This window comes from Engystomops pustulosus, chromosome 5 (assembly GCF_040894005.1).
Source record: "Engystomops pustulosus chromosome 5, aEngPut4.maternal, whole genome shotgun sequence".
NCBI classification, from domain to species: Eukaryota; Metazoa; Chordata; class Amphibia; order Anura; family Leptodactylidae; genus Engystomops; species Engystomops pustulosus.
Window position 1 is genome coordinate 190,098,782 of NC_092415.1, and position 20,604 is coordinate 190,119,385.

The window sequence follows — 20,604 nt, forward strand, 5'->3', positions numbered from 1 at the left end:
AGAATGAAGATAACCCTCACAGCAGCACCCAGGTGTGTGACACCCAGCACCCAGTGACCTCCTCAGCAGGGGCTTCTCCTGGAGGGGATCCCCCAGTGCTGGTCTCCTGCTGCACCCCTGTAATTCTGCACAGTATCCCCCTCAGACACACTGGTGATACTGTGCAGAATTACATGGGGGACACTTGTCTGTAGTTTGTGCAAAATTCTGCAAAGTTCTAAGCTCTTGCTGTGAGCTCAGGATTTTGCAGAATGTTTTGTAAATAGAAGGTGATGAACTGTAAATAGAGTCTGTAGCTCCTGTCTGCAGAGCATCTAATGTCTGTATGATCTGTACTAGTGTCTGTAGTGCATGTATTGTTGCAAGTGATGAATATCATTAGGCACAGCAAAACATCTGGATTGCTAGAATAAATGAGGGAAAGCTGGTTATTTTTGCTGCGCGTCTAGTTTGGCGTTTAATCGCAAAAATGGCGCAAAAACGGTGCGCCTGAATGAAAAGGCGCAAAAACAACAGGAAAAACGAGTGATACATGTGGCCTTATGGATGTAGATCCCAAAAATACTGGTCTTGACACACCAGACAATAAAAATCCAAAAAGAAAAGAGACGGATGGGTGCTTTATTAGCTCGAGTGCAACGTTTCAGACCCTATTCAGGATCCTTTTTGGATTAGATAGATATATAGATATGAGATAGATAGATAGATAGATAGATAGATATGAGATAGATAGATAGATAGATAGATAAATAGATATTGTAGAGAGATACAATGATAGATTAATAGTTAGATATAAACCAAATTCTGGAAGTTATTACCTGACTGGATTTTTACTGCACTTTCTTCTCGCTTATATTTCAGTTTTTGATATCTTTTGGCTCCCAGCCATCCTTTCACATAGGCTTGGATAAGAACAATTCTATTGACCAGGCTCTTTATCATACGGTCCAGCTGCTCGACATGGTAATATTTAAGGAAGACCTGAAAAGTTGTAAATAAAAAAAATAGTGTTTCTTAATTCTATATTATATTATTAGTATGTTTATAAATTTATTAAAGGATAACCACTCCCCGTTTTTTAAGCCTCGCCTACAGATATTACGACAGCAGATAATTTCTGGCTGCTGTAATGTGGCACAGCAGAGACAGGAGAAGGAGGGAGAGGTAAGTCTTTATGAGACTCAGATCCTGTGCCTCTACCTGGGTCTCACTTACCTCTGATTCCTTGGCATTGCATAAATTAGTAATTCAATCATATAGGACAAAGTTGATCCTCGTCTCATAAATACCTTTGTTTTCCCCAAAACCCAATGGTGCAAGTTGGCTTTCTCCAGTATAGATGCGCAGCATTCGGAGCTGACCGGAGGATCGTCATAGGACTTGTAACAAATCAGGTAGTATCTATAAATACAAGGGAATATTAATATCAGACCCTATTAATTTCATGCCGCTGTAAGGTGAGGATGTGTCCTGCCCTTCTCCCTGGTGCCCCATCGACTCATCGGAGATTGGCTGTATCTTACAGCCCCACTGTTCTCTCTGATAGTATGGGGTGAATATTCATAAGCACATAGTAAGACCCATAAACTACCCATGACAATGTATAAGTACTACCTTCCCATCTTACCTCTTTATAAAGTTGGCAAACAGAATGCGATGTGAGTATCCCAGCTGCCGAATTCTCGCCGTCTCCAGAATTCCTGTGTATCTGAGCTGCACCAACACCTTTTCCCGATCAAATTTACTTGGCAGGCGATCATTATTTGGTTTGATGCATCGTACAAAGTGCGGCTGGCCCGCCACCATTTTTGATAATAAATCCATCAAGGAATACTGAAGGAGAAATAATTAGTAAGAATTCATACATATTCAAATCTTAAGGGGGGCTCTACATTCAGACAGCAGCGTAAGCAATGTGATTATTTTACTCGGATCACCATGTCTAGTCGTATGGTAGAGAAATTGATGTGCTCGTACATTTCTGTTGCATGAAATCCGATAGTGTGCGACACAATCCTCTTCTAAATAGCTGTCACGGATGTGCAATCCCCGAATACTGTGAATAGTCCGACAAAAATGCGATCCGCGGACCCTTAGTAAATAAGCCCCACTAAGAGGACCTGTCACCTGTAAGAACAGCACTAGGGGCTACTTGCTAGAGTAAGCAGCTCCTAGTGGTACAACAGACACAGCAGTGTTACAGAAGTTTCCGATAACGCTAGCAGACACTGCCATGCTGTACACTGGAAACGCCGGACCGTTATCAAAGCGGTCCGGTGTATTCACGAGGGGGCGGGATTAGGGGTGGTGACTGCCGCATAACGCTCGGCAATCACCGCTGGTCTATGGAGCGAGCAGGATGGTCTGGGGAAGAGGCAGCTCCTTGGACTGACCCTCATGAATATGCCGGACCACTTTGTGAGCGGTCCAGCATTTCTAGTGTACATCGTGTCAGTGTCTGCTAGCGTCATCGGAAGTTTCCAATAATGCTAGCAGTGTAACACGGCTGCGTCTGTTGTAGCACTAGGAGATGCTTACTTTAATAAGTAACTCCTAGTGTAGTTTTTACAGGTGACAGGTCCTCTTTAAAGTTGTCCAAGTATATAAAAAAAAATATGTAACAGCTTATACTTCCCTCTCTCTGTGCTCCCGTTCACTTGAGGAACTACCCGTCACAGTCTCTGTTTGATTATAGAAGATGGCAGTAACCGACCAGACGTACGTCAGTGTTTAGTGCAGCACCGGCCGTCTTTATAAACAGAGACTCGGCAATGGGGTTGGTGCTACGAGTGAATCAGGACTGTGATTAAGTGTTTTTCTGGATACACACATTTGGGTTCCTCCATTCATTTGTCAAGCTATCTGAAACATTATGCTTTCTGTGTATGTAATACAAGTTGGGAAAACCTTACCCTAAAATACGATGCCACAGTTTGGGTCTTCATGTTTGTTGACTCTCGAGGATGACGGGCATCTAAAAAATCGCCCTGTAGAAATAACGTCAACAAATTTTCAGTGAAACTGATGCAAACTCCTCACTGGTTACTAAAACATCCATCACTTAGGTGCAGTATTGTACCTAACTGCTTACAAAGGCTGGGGGTGAAATCCCAACCACTGCCGCACTCCTGCTACTGCCTGACCTCCTGTCTTGGCATCCGGCAGTGGCCGGGACAGTACCGCCTGCCTATGTAAGCAAACACAGACCGTCAGGAGAACGGGAACGCAGGAGGAGGTGAGTATAAGAGGTTTATTGTCAAATATATATCAAATTTCTTTTTATTCCCAGACATAAATAATTTCTTCTATGGTCTTCAAAAATAAACTAAACAAATGTTACATTTTTTCCCCCAGATGAACGAGTGCTGCTGTAACATATATATATATATATATATATATATATATATATATATATATATATTTATGTATAAAATACTATTATTTAAAACTGTTTGCATCATCATCTTCCTAAATTCATAACTTTAAATTTTCCAGCCTATAGAACAATTTGTGAGTTTCTTTTTTGCATGACGTGTAGTCATTTTCATTGGTAAAATTCTGGGGTATGTGCAACTTTTTGAGCACTTTTTGTAACATTTGTTTGGAAACAAGGTGACAAAAAGACAGCATTTTTACGCAGTTTGGTCTGTTTGCAGGGGATTTTTTTTTAAAGGCACTGACTAAGCGAGTTAGTAGATTATAGTTGATTGTATATAATGGAATATAGAATGGGCATTGTGAACATAAAGATACCAAAAAGGGGGGATTTTGGTAAACTTTTTAGTAAAATGGAATAAATGTGGATTTTCTTTTTTTTTATTTTTTCATATATATTTTTCAACTTTTTAAAAAACTTTAATACACTGATCAAATATTTAATACACTGCAATATAGACAGGGCCTAATATAGGTTAACTATAGCAGGTAGAGGGGACTTTCATTAAACCCCCACACTGCCATATCAATGCATCAGCAGCCTCCAATCACGGGTGCCGATGCGGGGAGAAAAGAAATTTATAAAACTGCGGTCAAAGGTTTAAAATAACCGTAATCTGTGTGTACCTGACTGCGGCAGCTGCAACAGAAGCCCAACTCCTGGGCTATACTGGTGCGCATTGGGGTTCAGTAGTACAATTGTGTTCAAACAAATGCAAAACTAAGTGGCAATCAAAACTAACATAATAATATGTAATCAGCCATCTACACCTCCTTCTGTAACACAGGAGCTCTCCACATTAGACCTGAAGTACTAAGCCCCACCTCCTCCGATAAGCCCTGCCCCTCAACCATATTTTTCAGCCAAAAATAATATAAAGTAATAACTGTGTTCTCCAAGAATTTTATAAATGTTAGGAGTAGTAAAATAATCAGCAAACTCATAAATGTTAAATTTTTTTCTTCTGTTTATTCACTTTTACTTTAGAGTTCGGAAATGATTTCATGCCACCACGTATATATATCGTGAGACACGTCAGACTCATCTATGGATCAGAAATTTAGTGACACCTGTTTGGGACACACACACATAAAATGTCATTACAGAGGTCTTCTAGGTAGGTGGCCTTCTCAAAGATGGCCGGTATGTGTGATACTAGAGGAACTGAATAGCCGGTCTGGATAATGGGGTGGTCTATGTGTAGAGGTGGTCTTTTAGAGAGGTTTCACTGTATCTATGACACAACTTCAATGCTACGAAGCGAAGCTGACAGACAGAGCACAGAGACACGTGTTTACCTCACAGAAGTAACAAGAATTGTACAACATTAAGATATCCGGCTTGGTAGATGGAAAACAAATAGACCGAGGTGAAGTTACATGACAACATCATCGCATGGGATGTAGAGACATTATAGAAGGAGGACCACGTTTACCTTGTTTTGGTTGGACTTTTTCTGTGTTGCCCATGATTGGGAATTTATTCTGGATTTAGTTTTAGTGTGAGCGAGATTTCCTGGAGAAACAGAAAAAATTATTTATTAGACCTACAGTTCTTTCACCAGTTCTGGAGCAGATAACCAGCAACATCTAATATATAAAGCTGGGGGTTGGGGCTCTAAAATATTGAGTCTGCCTCTGCCTGTTGCTGATATGAAGAGGAATTTGGGTAGGTAGATAGATAGATAGATGGATAGATAGATAGATAGATAGATAGATAGACAGACAGCTCCATAGATAGATACATAGATAGATAGATAGATAGATAGATAGATAGATAGATAGATAGATAGATAGATAGATAGATATGAGATAGATAGATAGATGGATAGATATGAGATAGATAGATAGATAGATATGAGATAGATAGATAGATGGATAGATAGATATGAGATAGATAGATAGATAGATATGAGATGGATAGATAGATAGATAGATATGAGATAGATAGATAGATAGATGGATAGATAGATAGATAGATAGATATGAGATGGATAGATAGATAGATAGATGATAGATAGATAGATAGATAGATATGAGATAGATAGATATGAGATAGATAGATAGATAGATAGATAGATAGATAGATAGATGATTGATTGATAGATAGATAGATAGATAGATAGATAGATAGATAGGAGATAGATAGATAGATAGATAGATAGATAGATAGATAGATAGGAGATAGATAGATAGGAGATAGATAGATAGATAGATAGTCTGTATGAGCCCCTGGTGCACGTGCAGTGCAAGGGGTTAAGAAACAGGTAGTACAGTATTTTTCGGACTATAAGGCACACAGGAGTATAAGGCGCACCATCAATAAATGCCTGCTAAAATGCCTAGGTTCATATATAAGGCGCACTGGACTATAAGGCGCATCTGATTAGAATGATGAATGAGTCCTCTCCTTTTTGGAAAGGAACGGCAACTGAATGGCAGACATTTTTGAACCAGGAGGTTTCACTTTAAATTTCAAGAAGACAGTGGAGAACATTTTATAGATGTATATTGGTAAATCACTGAATATCCTGCCCCCCAACATTTACACATTACAGAAAACATTAAGTAAAGTGGCCAATCCCTTTAACTTCCCTTCAAGTCACCCATCTGTCTCCCAGTCCCCTCCTCTCTGCCATGTATTTATAGTAGCTGTGAAGCCACTTGCTACGGCAGGAGCCTCCCCACATGCATTTTGTATTTACGGTGCGTAATCCCTTCGCCCTAGCGTCTTAGCAGTGAGTTAGCGAATATTACAGGGATCCAGAGGAGCTGAGGATCCGTGTTCTCATTTATTGTTATAGTTCATTCTGAGATACACTGAATATCTTTCTCCAGCAGGTGTATTACCTGTCTTTGTTAGTGGATTAGTTACCAATATACGAATGAGATTATTTTCAGACGACCGCAGCAGAAGCACAATGTCGGCCGGTAACGTGTCTCGGTTCTTTTCCAAGAAGCCAGCTGCATTGTAGAGAACCTAAGGAGAAAGCAAATTGGTAAAAGCCGGGAATAAAACAACGGATGAAAGGGTTTCAATGCGGCAGATATTTCAATTCCTCCAGTAATTTATTGCAGCGGCGGAGAGTTATTCGGGGAGAGCGACGCTTTATTATCAGCTGAATTATGGCTGAAAATGTAGTTAAAGCAAAAGGGTTTGACGTAGAATAAAATGTATCATGACAGTCATATCTTCCACTGCGACCACAAGTCTCCGGGATGAAATCCCATCAGGAAGCGCTTGAAATGTCAGTGTCAGTCGTCACTTAGATGTAAAGATCACTTGTGATTTCACTTAAGGTGAACCTGTCACCTCTCCTGACATGTCGTATTTTTGTAAATTATTATATTCCCCATGAAATAATAACCATGGAACACTGTTTTTAGAACGCTGTCTTGTACCGTTCCCAAGTTATTTATCCTAAAAACTTATGGATAAATAGGCAACTCTGAGTGACCACTTGGACTCTGTCCAATCATTGGGGGAGATCTATTAAAGGAAATCTACCATTTGATTTGCTGATAAAACAGATATAACATTATGACAATGAAGCTCTGTCGCTTCTATGGCTGCTTCAGTGCTTCTCCTAGCACCTGAGTTATTCTCTGCAGGAAAGGATGATGTAATCCCTGGGTTTTGCCTAAAGGCAGAATAATCAATTGCTGCACCATCCCCCAGCTGCTGTGTACGAGTGATCCAGCTCAGGTTGATTAGTCATGTCTTGACTAACCTCCATTTGTAATTACAAGCTCTGTGTGTATTGTGTTTATCTAGGCAGCCAGCCTGACCTAGCTTTCCCAAGGTCCTGAATGTTATAATTGTTTATTCATCAAAAAACCACTCAGCTCAGGGATTAACCAAGATATAATCCTGCATCAGTGTAGCTAGAGCATTCTCAAGGTATGTTTGCTTCATAATGCACCAAATCAAACAGTAGGTTTCCTTAAACGTATCAGTCTTTAGACCAGTGCAGAGTAGAACTAGACAGATCCCTGTGTTTGATGCTGGGTGATTAATCTGGTATATGGATAAGGGCTCATTCACATGAACGTAATAGTGACCGATATGTGGCCACACCATCTGCGTCCACGTATCAGTCCCCATTGACATCTTTGACGCCCAGTCACTGTGCGGTGACTTTTCTATATTTCGCCATGTCAGCCAGATGCTCACTTCTCTATTGAGAGGGGAGGGGTAAGCAGCGCTCATTCCTCCTCCTCTCCAATGCTTGGTGTTATGTTGGCCCAGGCTAAGGCCAGGGGCAAACATATGCTTTGTGAACATATCGGGTGGCATGTGGCTGAGTGAGTAGCACTTCTGCCTTGCAGTGCTGGGGTCCTGGGTTCGAATCCCACCCAGGTCAACATCTGCAAAGAGTTTGTATGTTCTCTGTGTTTGTGTGGGTTTACTCCGGGTCCTCCAGTTTCCTCCCACACACCAAAACATACTGGTAGGTTGATTAGATTGTGAGTCCCATTGGGGACAGGGACTAATTTGACAAGCTCTGTGCAGCGCTGCGTAATCTGTGTGCGCCATACAAATAAGGAATTATTATTACCATAAATTCCCATATCCCATATCCTGAATCCGTTATCGACGGAGGAAAAGTACTGCAGCCTCCGTCATTACATTGATGTCAATCGTTTTTTTAACTGATATGTCAAACTCCATTCTTTACTTTTCTAACGGATTTAAGGAACAGAGGGAAGGAATGGTAGTGTGAAATGAGTCTAAGGCCTCATACACATGACCGTCTGGAGGATGTATGTATGGCCGCAAGCTTGCAGCTGTACATACGCCGCCCATTGACAACTACAGTGCCTGGGCTTGGTACACCAAGTGCTCACCGTTCCAAGCTGTAGCCACAAAAATATAGAGCTGTGCGGCTACTATTTTCTATGGAGAGTGGGATGAGCTGCGTCCTCCTCTTCAGTGGCCGCCTGGCATACTTTCGTGTGCATGAGGCCTAAGACTGGAGAGTCCTACTTTGCACTTCCTATTAGTTGGTCTAATGTATGTGTAAATGTATGTAAATGCGTAAATGTTATCAATTGAAAAAAAAAAAAGCTTAAAATGCTTAGGATTTAAGAAAAACACAAAACATAATTGGGAGGGGCTGGCTCGTGAAGTTCTCCCCGCCCCTTAGGCCCCGCCATGTACAAGATTGGTTTTTTATGTTTGTTCTTAAGTTGAATTTGTATATAAGTCGGAACTGTATATTTTATAATTGTAGCACCAGACAAAATCTCATTACAGACACCTTACAGCTGATCATTGCAGCCTGCGACTAAAGTAACATCCAGAGATCTTCACCAGAGGTCACAGTGGGCAGAGAGGTCTGTCTGTAACTAGGGGTCATCTGTAAGCTGATTGTCCTTTAGTCGGTGACTGCCTGCACTCTATTGACCTACAGCACTCCCAGAGGGCAAATGAAGCATTGCACAAGTCGCCAACATAACAGATGGGCTAAGTGTATAAAGCAAGTAGATACTGGAACCTCCAGAGATAAGAAGAAGTCCTCTAACATCCCTCCCCTTTATTAGTTTACACTTGTCCACTAGCTGGATATTAAAATATATATTTCCACCCCTTTAAGCTAAGATAAATTGCCGTAATTGTTAGAGTGCAGGGATTTTCCTTTAGTTGTAATTTCATAAATCACGGCACCGTTCACCATTTGTTTGATCTCAACAAAGTACAGAGAACCTAATGAGAAAGTGACAATGTAATTTAGATGGAAATATGGGCTCATAATACATGATGCAGAAAACAATGAATAATTTGAATAATTAGCCTGTAATGTAATGTCTTTCCTATAATATAACACACGGTAGTGATAAAGCGTAGGTCAATGTACGCGATTATGTATTAAAAGTGTAGTCATAGACTCTTACCTAGCCTCATGGTCTTATCCCCGTGTAATCAATTCTGAATCTTATCTTTTGTACTGTACACGGCTGTTTTTAAGTCGAAGCCCATAATATGTAACGAGTGCACTCAGAAAGAAATATAATACCATGTACAAAGACTGCAGCTGCATCCCCCTCCTCTCCCCCTTCCCTAATATTTAGCATTTGAGATTTTGGAGATTCAAAAGATTTCAGGTGATTTACAGAGTCGTCAAGCAATGACGGGAGAACATGAATGTTGGATAACGTATTATTCCATGGACATTCAACTTAGTAGACATTTACATATAAGGATATGTCTACATTAATATAAATAAAATGTTTTACAAATTGTTACACCTATTGAGATATTTTACCTTTCCTGCGTAATGATTTATTCCAAATGTCAGGTCCACTCTCTTTGGCCTCCAAAAATACTTGGATTTTAAGTTGTCTTCAAATTTTTCTGTAAGTTACAAAAATGCTCTCAAAATTAGATGTAAACAAAATCACATGAAAATAGTGAATGCTGAAATTCTTCATGGATGGACTACCGTATATATACTCGAGTATAAGCCGACCCAAGTATAAGCTGAGGCCCCTAATGTTACCACAAAAACCTGGGAAAACATATTGGGGGTCATTTACTAAGGGCCCGATTCGCGTTTTCCTGACGTGTTACCCGAATATTTACGATTTGCGCCGATTTTCCCTGAATTGCCCCGGGTTTTTGGCGCACGCGATCGGATTGTGGCGCATCGGCGCTGGCATGCACACGACGGAAATCGTGGGGTGTGGCCGAATGAAAACCCGATGGATTCGGAAAAACCGCCGCATTTAAAACAAAAAATTGCTCGCAAGGGCCATACTCACATGCACCAGGAAGAGATCAGTGAACTCCGACGCAACTCGGCGGACCTCGGTGCAGCAGCGACACCTGGTGGACATCAGCCGCAGGACCTTCATGAATCGCCGGAAGACCCGAACACTCGTCCGAGAAGCCGCCGCTGGAACGCGAATGGACCGGGTAAGTAAATGTGCCCCATTGACTCGAGTATAAGCCGAGGGTGGGAAATGCATTGGCCTCCCCAGTATATAGCCTGCCGGACCGTGCCCCATAGTATATAGCCAGCATCTGCCCCCAGTATATAGCCTGCCAGCCCATATTCCCCAGTATATAGCCAGCACCCTGCCCCAGTATATAGCCAGCAGTGGGGGAAGCCAGAAAGGTGAGTTGAGATATATATTTTTTTACTCGAGTATAAGCCGAGTTTGGGTTTTCAGCACATTTTTTGTGCTGAAAAACTAGGTTTATACTCGAGTATATATGGTATCTTTCTGTATGTAAAAAAAGCCTACACAAAAGTCTACTAAACTCCCTAATTAAAAAGTACGCTCAACATAAAGACAGCAATAAACATTCTCTCCCAGACGGCCATAATTCTCAGGACAGCAAAACTGCCTGGACGTGGATACATAGTTATCTCTAAGAGTCACTACTTCCCCCACAGCTTCTTACAGTAGATGACTATGATGCTGCAGGGTCTAAGAATACAATTCAACATGGCTAAAATATGTTTCATACAGTATCTCACAGACAGGGGCGTAACTAGGAGAGGCAAGACCCCAGAGCAGACTTGTGATTGGGGCCCCCCTCCCTTACTATATAACCACTACATACCTACAAGAGTTTGATCCGTTCCTCTTGGGAATCTACTTTCTTCATCAAGTAGAGAAAGTAATCCCATAGGTTTTTGCAGGAACATATCCAGCAGCGGCCTGTTATCCTCATACTCGATAACTCTGGCATCCACATCTTCATTTAAATATTCATTCTTAGAAGTAAGAAAACAATTAACATTCATTGATGTTTTAAGTATTTTATACCACGTAAATCTCAGAACCAAATATCAAACGCACCTAGATATGGCGAAACAAGAACAATGAAGACCCAAAAATTGCACATGGTATACAAAAACAACAATATAGGGGAAAAGTTGTAGAAATTGGCAATGAGGGAGAAAAAAACACCTTGAATTAGTGAGTCTTTGTAGTAATGTAGATTAGAGACCGTACAAAGCTGCAAATAGTATTAGGTCCTGCAGATATGTTTAACCATCAGTAATGATATTGCCATATACTATACTGTCATGTAAATCTGAAAATATGCCCCCTGTTACTAATCCCTATGTCTCATCCCAAATAAAAATACCCAAAATTAAATATAACAAAACAATAGACACACTGGGGTGGATTTATCATTGGCTGGTGCAACATTCACCCGTTGGATCTATCTGGAGACACTGAAAATGTTATGGTCCCTACAACTCCGTAATTCACTTCCTTTATATGGTGCTCGAATCAAGCTTCAAGGGAATGGAGGATGTGTCCCTTCTGCCTGCTCTAAATTTGAGGTTCCAGGACCTAAAATGTCCTCAAATGGCTCTTGTTTACATGTGAATTGAGAGCAAGAACAGATGTACAAGGACTTCATGGGTGCAGGTTCTTCTCAGTATAAAATTTGGTGGGTGGTTTGAATGGCCATGGGCTCCGGGTAAAACTTGGGCCCCGGGATACTGCCCAAACTGCCTCTAGTATAATCCTCTCCTGCTCCATTCCCACTTGGCGTGGAGTTGGCATAAGGGGGGAAATAGGTGAAATTCCTAGCAATACGCCAAAAATCTGGCATACAAGCCCTAATAATTCCCCCCATTGGGGGTCATTTACTAAGGGCCCGATTCACTGTCTCCCGACGTGTTACCCGAATTTTTCTGATTAGTGCAGATTTTCCCTGCATTGCCCCGGGTTTTTGGCGCACGCGATCGGATTGTGGCGCATCGGCGCCGGCATGCACACGAAGGAGATCGGGGGGCGTGACCGAACGATAACCCGATGGATTCGGAGAAACCACCGCAGTTAAAAAAAAAAAAGTGACGTGGGACACACGCTTACCTTCACCCGGCAATGGATCGTGAACTCCAGTGCGTTCCGATGCTCTTCAGTGCAGCAGCGACACCTGGTGGACGTTGGAGGAACTGCTTTAGTGAATCGCCGGAAGACCCGAATCCACCGCAGAGAACGCGCCGCTGGATCGCGAATGGGCCGGGTAAGTAAATCTGCCCCATTGAGTCACATCAAGTGCATGCCATAAAGGAATTATTTGCCGAGTGCAAAGTACATAAAACATCAGTAATTCATCAGTCAATTTCCATTGGAACATTTTCCCCTAATTGACCTATCAGGAGCACTTTCAAAGATAAGCCCATTTACATATAGTTATATTAGAGATACAAATAAATAAATTAGGCTCTGCAATGTGAATACTCTCACATAAAAGAACCGAATCCAGCTCCGGGTTTGTGCAGATACAGTATATAAATGAGATTTCACAGGTTTCACAGTACATTAGGTATGAAATTGTTCATATCCCGGCTTTGTGTAGCTCATTTGCAAGCTGTTGGTGCTTAGAACAATAGACTCTGTTCTGGATTTGGAAGGTATAATTGTCGCCCAATTGTTCTGATGAATCCTAGTGGGAGTCTCTTGTCATTGGAAATGATTGGGTGTAAAATATGAGTTATATCTTAAAGGGAATCTGTCACCACATTTTTTTACAAATACAGCTAGTGACAGGTTCCCATAGAGCCATAGCAACTAAATGTCACCCTTTTTTTAGCTAAAAATTGTTTCCCTCACATCCCCATAAAATCAACTTTGTTATCTTACCTGGCATATAGCCAGATCCAGCAGCTAGGGAGAAGGGGCGTCTCTTGCTCAGCTGACTCCAGCAGCTCCTCCCCATGCCTCCTTCTGACCATTCATCACTACATGTCATGTGACCCCAGGGTGCTGTCATCTCAGGTCCTTTACCAAATAGCATTTGACAAATCTATCCCATGTATGTATCTGAACATATGATGTGCCTTGGCCCACTTATTATATCAATGAAGGATTTTAGTACCAGGCCAACCTTTTAAATTACATATCTGATACCCCAGCAAGTAAATAATGAGGGGCCTATCGCTTAGGCTATGTCCAGAACATGGTTTCCATCTTGAAAAAAACAAGTTTTTCGAATGGAGAAATTAGTCATGTAGCATATAAAAGAAGACCACATTTGTCCCAATGAGATTTGCAATATCTCTTGTGGTTCAAAAGTTCTGAACACAGAAAATACAAAACTGTTTGTTGAAGGTAACCGAAGACGGAGTTGAAGAAAGAATACAATTGGAAATACAATTGCCTTATCATAGCCACTGACTTCAACAACGACCACCAAAGTCAACCAGGGCTAATGCATTCCTTCATAGCCAAATTCTTTGCAAGTGCGACTATACACGACGAGCCATTGTCCTCTAAACACTGCTACCAGTAAAGAGACCTCAACAATGGTCTTGGCAGCCTTTAAAACAAGTCAACGATAAATCCAGGCACCGGGACTGTGGTAATCTTCTTATATTTGTTATCCATGGCCTCCTTCCTACTAAAATTCACTTTTAAATTGCTGCTAATGAGCCAAAAGGGCTCTGTAGGGCGTTACCAAAGCCCCTTCGTGCTGTAGCAAGGATGGAGGTCATGGATACCAAATATAAGAAGATTACCACGGTCACGGTGCCTGGATCTATGAGTAATGTCCCTGGTTTATCATGATGGATTTTGATGGGAAATTTCCTTTGGGTTTAGTTTTTTTTATTATTTGTGCTAAAATTTCTGCACATTTAGAGTTTTTCCATGACTCTTGCCACTCCAGCTAAAACGGAAGGGACAGACAATGGCTCCCGACACATTTACCATCATGAATGACTTGTCATAAATGAGTCACATGACTCGGCCAGCTCAGTGGGCATCATGTCAGCATAGAAGAAAAGGTTGGCGCGCAGTCATTAAAAGGTTAATGGAATGCGATTTCTTACCTGTTCCCAAGCAAATATGTGCTGGTTGAAGTAGAACTGTATCTGTTCATTTGCAATGTTAATGCAGAGTTGTTCAAAGGAATTCTTTTTAAAATTCTCAAAGCCGAAGATATCAAGAATCCCAATACTGTAGCCGGCGTCTTCCTCGCTGTAAGATCAAACATATCTGTATCACTCGCTTCTATTTATACTCTGCTCTGCGCAAAATTAGCCTTTTATACTTAACATATTTAATGTATTGTGTATGTACTAGTCATAAAGGGATCTCACGCAGGCTGCAAATTGATACCTGACGCCGGATGTAAGACGAAGGAAGTCATCGGTATTTTGGTGATGCATAAAAATTTTGTTACTCAATGGGGCACATTTACTTACCGACGTTAATGCTCTGTGCCGCTATTCACTAAGATCATGCACCCGATATCCTGCATGTGTCGCTTTCCCGCTCTGGTCCGCCGGAGTTCACCTTCTTCTTCCTGGTGCATGTAAGTGCTTGATCTTGCAACACAATGGAGCAGATTTACTTACCCGGTCCAGTCGCGATCCAGCGCGCGTTCTCCGACGCTGATTCGGGTTCTGCCGGGATTCACTAAGGTCGTGCACCCGATTAGGCGGTTTTTCCGAATCTGTCGGGTTTTCCTGGTTACCCTTAGTAAATGTGCCCCAATTTGAATCTTAAATCCCGCACTCAGTCCGAATCAGTCGGATTGTCCGACAGCCCGCCCCCTAATTTCTGTTGCATGGAAGCCAGTGCAGCTGCGCCAAAATCTGATCGCTTGCAACACAATGCCAGTGCAAACACCTGTTAAATACCTGTCAAAGCAGCGCAAATCCCGAAAACTTGGAACCCTTAGTAAATAAGTTTAGAAAACCTTGTATGTAGTCGGGGGGGGGGGGGGGATGGGGTGTATTGCAACTGTTGACTATGAAGAAGCTCATAGTCAAAAAATGTTGTCATGTTTTCCTAATAAGATCCCCTATAAAGAGGAACTTGTATTTCCTGGACCGATAATGGAAATGCTAAGATATTGGTCCAGCCGATAAATGGTTGAGGTGGTAACTGCTCTGATCAGTGATTGGCTACATCTCAGAGCATTTCCTGTGTGGTGGAAGACAACAGGAAAAGGAGCAGAGTGGGGACCAGAGAAGAGAGGGTGATAGGAACTGATGAACCTTTGACATAATGGGTCTCATTTACTTACCCAGTCCGACTCCAATGCGCTGTGCCGCAATTCACAAAGATCATGCGCCCGATATCCTGCATGTGTCGCTTCCCCGCTCAGGTCCAACAGAGTTCACGATCGTCTTCCTGGTGCATGTAAGTGCATTGTCTTGTGACACAATTTGAAAGTTAAATCCTGCGCTCAGTCTGAAGCAGTCGGATTGTCCGCCCCCCCCCCCCCCGATTTCTGTTGCATGAAAGACAGCACAGCTGCACCACAATCCGATCGCGTGCAGCACAATCTCAGCACAGACCCCTGTTAAATACCTGTCAAAGCTGCGCAAATCCCGAAAACAGTCCGACAAAAGTGCGATCCGTGACCCTTAGTAAATAAGCCCCAATGATGCCCCCATGTGAAACCATAATACATCCATTTTTTATTTTATCTATCAACAGGATCGAGGATCGTAATGTTGATGTGTGCTCCCTCTGTTAGGATCTAGCTTCTTATGCTCTTATTTTTTACAAAAACAAGGCTTTAAAAATGATGCAAATGATACTGAGGGGCACCGGGCTCTATAGATGTACCTCAGGCTCAATTGCATAGTTTTAAAGACTTTTTGTTGTAAAAGCATCAGTATAAGAAGCTAAAACAAGAGCAGGTCCTGCCAGAGGTGGCACATACCAGAATGTAAGTGCACTTGGTTTACAATCTTTCATCCTGGTGGTAGATTCCCTTTAATTCCATTAGAAACCCACTTGAAATATGTATTTAAAAATTCAAAAATGTATCGAATAACATAAAAACAGTGATGCCCTCACCTTAGTTCTTGACTTGGTTTCAGTAAAGCGTTGATTCGATTTACAATCCAGCTAAACAGCCGGCCATACAAAGCTTTGGACATGGCATCTCGCACATCGGCCGCCTTCTCCACTGTATTTTGTCGGATGATGGTTTCTCCACGAGCCACCACACAATGAGAAGTGAGAGCGTCGTGTAGTTCATCAGATTGTATGCAGAGTAAGGAGGCAGCTGAGATATAAAGTGATACAATTAGTCAGATTTTGCAAAATTATTCATTCTTATTATGTGAGTTTAGGTAAGGTCCCTTTACATGGACGATGGTCAGGAAGGGAGAGTAACTATCAATAATATTCCACCTTGATCCGGGCTTGTTTGCATTAGTCGTTACATGAGTGGCAGGGGCGTAACTACAGCGGTAGCAGCCATAGCAGCTGCTATGGGGCCCACAGTGTCAGGGGGACCCGTCATCCGACCTGACACATTTAAGAATGGAGGATGTGCACTATAATATCTATATTGTACTGCACATGTCCAGCATAATATGTATATAACGTATGCTGTAATGTATATATGCAGTATCTGTGATGTGTATATGGTGTCTGTATACACTGTATGTGTGTATGTTGCATATGGCACTGTATGTGTGTATATGCACATGAGTGTATTTATATGTGATTGTAACTCGCATGTGTGAGTATACTAATATGTATATTTTTTAAGTGGAAAGGGGGGCCCCAAGCAGTAGCCTGCTAGGGGGCCCTGTCTCTCCTAGTTACCCCACTGATGAGCGGTTATAATACTTCCCTATTCAGTTCCATTATGTTGGAGGCATCCCTGTTTATATAAGATTATATGCTGCAGGTTATCTTTACATTTTTGGTCACTTATTAGCTGAAGTTTTAAAGAGCCTTAAGCTAAGTAATAATTGGTGTTGTCTAGTGAGATGCAGGGCAAGTTCTACCACTGGACGTGCAACCGCCCGGGGCCACCGACCACATTGAGCAGGTGGGGGCTCCAGAATATTAATCACATATTTATTTTGCCACATTGATAAATTTTCTGCATTTTTAGGACCTCCGTGGACTGTAATATACACATGATACTGTACATTGTGCAGTATAATATGCATATAATAATGCACATCTTCCATTCTTTAGTGTGTCCAGTCAGATTCCCCTGACGCTGCAGGCCCCTTAGCAGCTGCTAAGGTTGCTACCGCTGTACCACAGACATTCTTTTTCCAGTTTTTCCTGAAAAAGTCCTGAATTATCTATGCAATTACATAACTAATCAATACCTCTAGAAATGTCTTCATTAAAAGACCAAAGTAAAATGTACCTTATGATAAATAATAAATGACTGTATGCTTCAGCTCGGCTGGGCTCTGCCTATAAACCCTTAGTACAGATAGCGGCTCGATGCACTATAAGCCGTTCCGTGATGATGCAGCAGGAATTTTTTAGTTGATCATCCAAAATGCAATCCTTTTTTTCCTACCATCACAACCCATTATGATAATATGTCGTATATCTCAGGAGCTGAAGCACAGCTGTTCTTTATGGCAGATTTCGATTTTCACTGGGTTTGCGAAAAAGTCTCTGCCAAGTCTTCAAATAGAAAGAAGTATTTTCTCCTCTTTTTGATTTGATTCAAAGTGGTTTGTAATTATGTGGAACATCTCTTAAGGCCATTTTGTAGAATAACTGTAGTTAAATGGTCAGTAACTTGCAACATAATATGCATAACTTAAAGGGGTTGTCCACTTTCAGCAAATTATTGATATTGTTTGTAATGAAAGGAAAAGTTACACAATTTTCCAATATACTTTCTGTATCAATTCCGCAGAGTTTTCTAGATCTCTACTTGCTGTCCTTCTATAGAAAGCTTCTATGTTTACTTCCAGTGAATAGAAATCAGTCCATGGTCACACAGGTGCACAGCTCGTTATATATAACACAGCTCTGTTATACTAACGAGCTGTACATCTGTGTGACCATGGTCAGATTTCTATCCACTGGAAGTAAGCATAGAAGCTTTCTATAGAAGGACAGCAAGTAGAGATCTAGAAAATCGTGAGAAATTGATCCAGAAAGTGCATTGGAAAATTATAGAACTTTTGCTTACACAAGCAATATCAATTATTTGCCAAAAGTGGACAACCCCTTTAACATTACAAATGAATACAGGACGTTTGTAATACATCTTATCAGAGAAAAGTACCGTATATACTCGTGTATAAGCCGAGTTTTTCAGCACAAAAAATGTGCTGAAAACGTCCCCTCTGCTTATACAGGAGTCCATAAATGTATACACGAGTTAAAAAATACTTAAAAAATAATAAACTTATATACTCACCCTCCGGTGGCCCCGATGTGCAGCGCTACTCCCCCGATGTCCGCTCCGCTTGTCTTCAGGCTTCCGCGCCGTCTTTTCATCAGCAGCGGCGCGTCATACTAGGCGGCGGCCGGGAGAAGAAAGAAGACGAGCGCGGAAGCCTGAAGACAAGCGGAGCGTACATCGGGGGAGCAGCGCTGCACACCGGGGTCACCGGAGGGTGAGTATATAAGTTTGTTTTTGTTTTTTTAATGCTGGGGACAGGCTGTATACTACTGGGGGCAGTGCTGTATACTACTGGGGGCAAGCTGTATACTACTGAAGGCAGTGCTGTATACTAATGGGGGCAGGCTGTATACTACTGGGGGCAAACTGTATACTACTGGGGGCAGGCTGTATACTACTGGGGGAAAGCTGTATACTACTGGAGGCAGGCTGGGCTGGCTGTATACTACTGGGGGCAGGCTGGGCTGGCTGTATACTACTGGGGGAAAGCTGTATACTACTGGGGGCAGGCTGGGCTGGCTGTATACTACTGGGGGCAGGCTGGGCTGGCTGTATACTGCTGGGGGCAGGCTGGGCTGGCTGTATACTACTGGGGGCAGGCTGGGCTGGCTGTATACTACTGGGGGCAGGCTGGGCTGGCTGTATACTGCTGGGGGCAAGCTGGGCAGGCTGTATACTATAGGGGGCTGGCTGGCTATATACTGGGGGGGTCTGTGACCAATGCATTTCCCACCCTCGGCTTATACTCGAGTCAATATGTTTACCCAGTTTTTGGTGGTAAAATTAGGGGTCTCGGCTTATACTCGGGTCGGCTTATACTCGAGTATATACGCTACTTCCTTCTCCATTTAAATTTGCTCTTATCCTCCACTCTCCTTTCCTCTTTTTCAATATGATTTTTTTTTATCATCCTAGTAATACAGATTGAAGCTCACTGAAATGTCATATTACATAGAAACTCCATGGAGCGGGGAGGGGGAGAATTGAGTCACAGCAGCTAGGACTTTACCCCCAACCTCAGAGTGGACTGCAAATTTACAGACAGAGACTGCATAGATAAGAGTCACTAGAAAATGTAGACTTAAATATATAAATAGTCTGAAACATTGGGGGTCATTTACTAAGGGCCCGATTTGCGTTTTCCCGACGTGTTACCCAAATATTTCCGATTTGCGCCGATTTTCCCTGAATTGCCCCGGGATTTTGGCGCACGTGATCGGATTGTGGCGCATCGGCGCCGGCATGCACGCGACGGAAATTGGGGGCGTGGCCGAACGATAACCTGACGGATTCGGAGAAACAGCCGCATTTAGAAAAAAAAAAAGTGTTGCGGGACTTGCACTTACCTTCATCAAGTATAGGATGGTGCACTCCGGCGGGCCTCGGGGAACTTCAGTGCAGCAGCGACATCTGCTCAGAGGAACTGCCTTATTGAATCGCCGGAAGACCTGAATCCACCACACAGAACGCGCCGCTGGATCGCGAATGGGCCGGGTAAGCAAATCCGCCCCATTGTGTTTCCTCATGTACAGATAGTGGACTACTGATTTTTGCAAAGTTTGTTGAGATGTTTGGTATGGTAAAATAATTTAGACTACTGGAGGTACAAAGACAATTTTTTGCTGTAATGGGAACAAGATTTCTCAATATAACTTTATTACAGACCCCTTACAGCTGATCAGTGCAGCCCTGGACTAAAGTAACATCCAGAGACTTCACCAGAGGTCACAGATGAGACGTCCTTCTGTAACTAGGGGTTATCCGTAAATTGGGTGTCCTTAAGTAGGGGAACACCTGTAATTAGAGGTTAATCCCTATCCACAAGACATTCAATAGATGTCTGATTGGTAGTGGCCTGATTTCGGGGATCATCACTGACATTGAGTTTGGGAAACTTTGTTCCCTGTATTAGATGGAACTGCCAACGAAAAAGAAGAAGCCAATTACAGTAGACTCCAGATTGATCTTTAAAAGTCCCATCAAAATAGAGGGTCAGCCAGACAATAAGGGGCATATGAGGTTCTTTTTCTTATGGGTTTCCCATTAGCCAGGTCCCCGCC

The 20,604-nt window shown here is 42.2% G+C and overlaps 1 protein-coding gene across 5 annotated transcripts in view; it reads right to left on the reverse strand.

The window, feature by feature from the left end:
* MYO3A (myosin IIIA) overlaps positions 1 to 20,604 on the reverse strand; it is a 121,482-nt gene that overhangs the window by 26,044 nt on the left and 74,834 nt on the right. For all 5 annotated transcript variants that reach the window (XM_072154122.1, XM_072154120.1, XM_072154121.1 and 2 more), the window contains 10 exons: positions 16,222 to 16,432; positions 14,238 to 14,385; positions 11,006 to 11,159; positions 9,702 to 9,790; positions 6,286 to 6,415; positions 4,872 to 4,951; positions 2,913 to 2,987; positions 1,628 to 1,833; positions 1,290 to 1,401; positions 819 to 981 (listed from right to left, as the gene is read on the reverse strand). In XM_072154122.1, the coding sequence (XP_072010223.1) occupies positions 819 to 981; positions 1,290 to 1,401; positions 1,628 to 1,833; positions 2,913 to 2,987; positions 4,872 to 4,951; positions 6,286 to 6,415; positions 9,702 to 9,790; positions 11,006 to 11,159; positions 14,238 to 14,385; positions 16,222 to 16,432 (1,368 nt within the window). The remainder of the gene's footprint in view (positions 1 to 818; positions 982 to 1,289; positions 1,402 to 1,627; positions 1,834 to 2,912; positions 2,988 to 4,871; positions 4,952 to 6,285; positions 6,416 to 9,701; positions 9,791 to 11,005; positions 11,160 to 14,237; positions 14,386 to 16,221; positions 16,433 to 20,604) is intronic.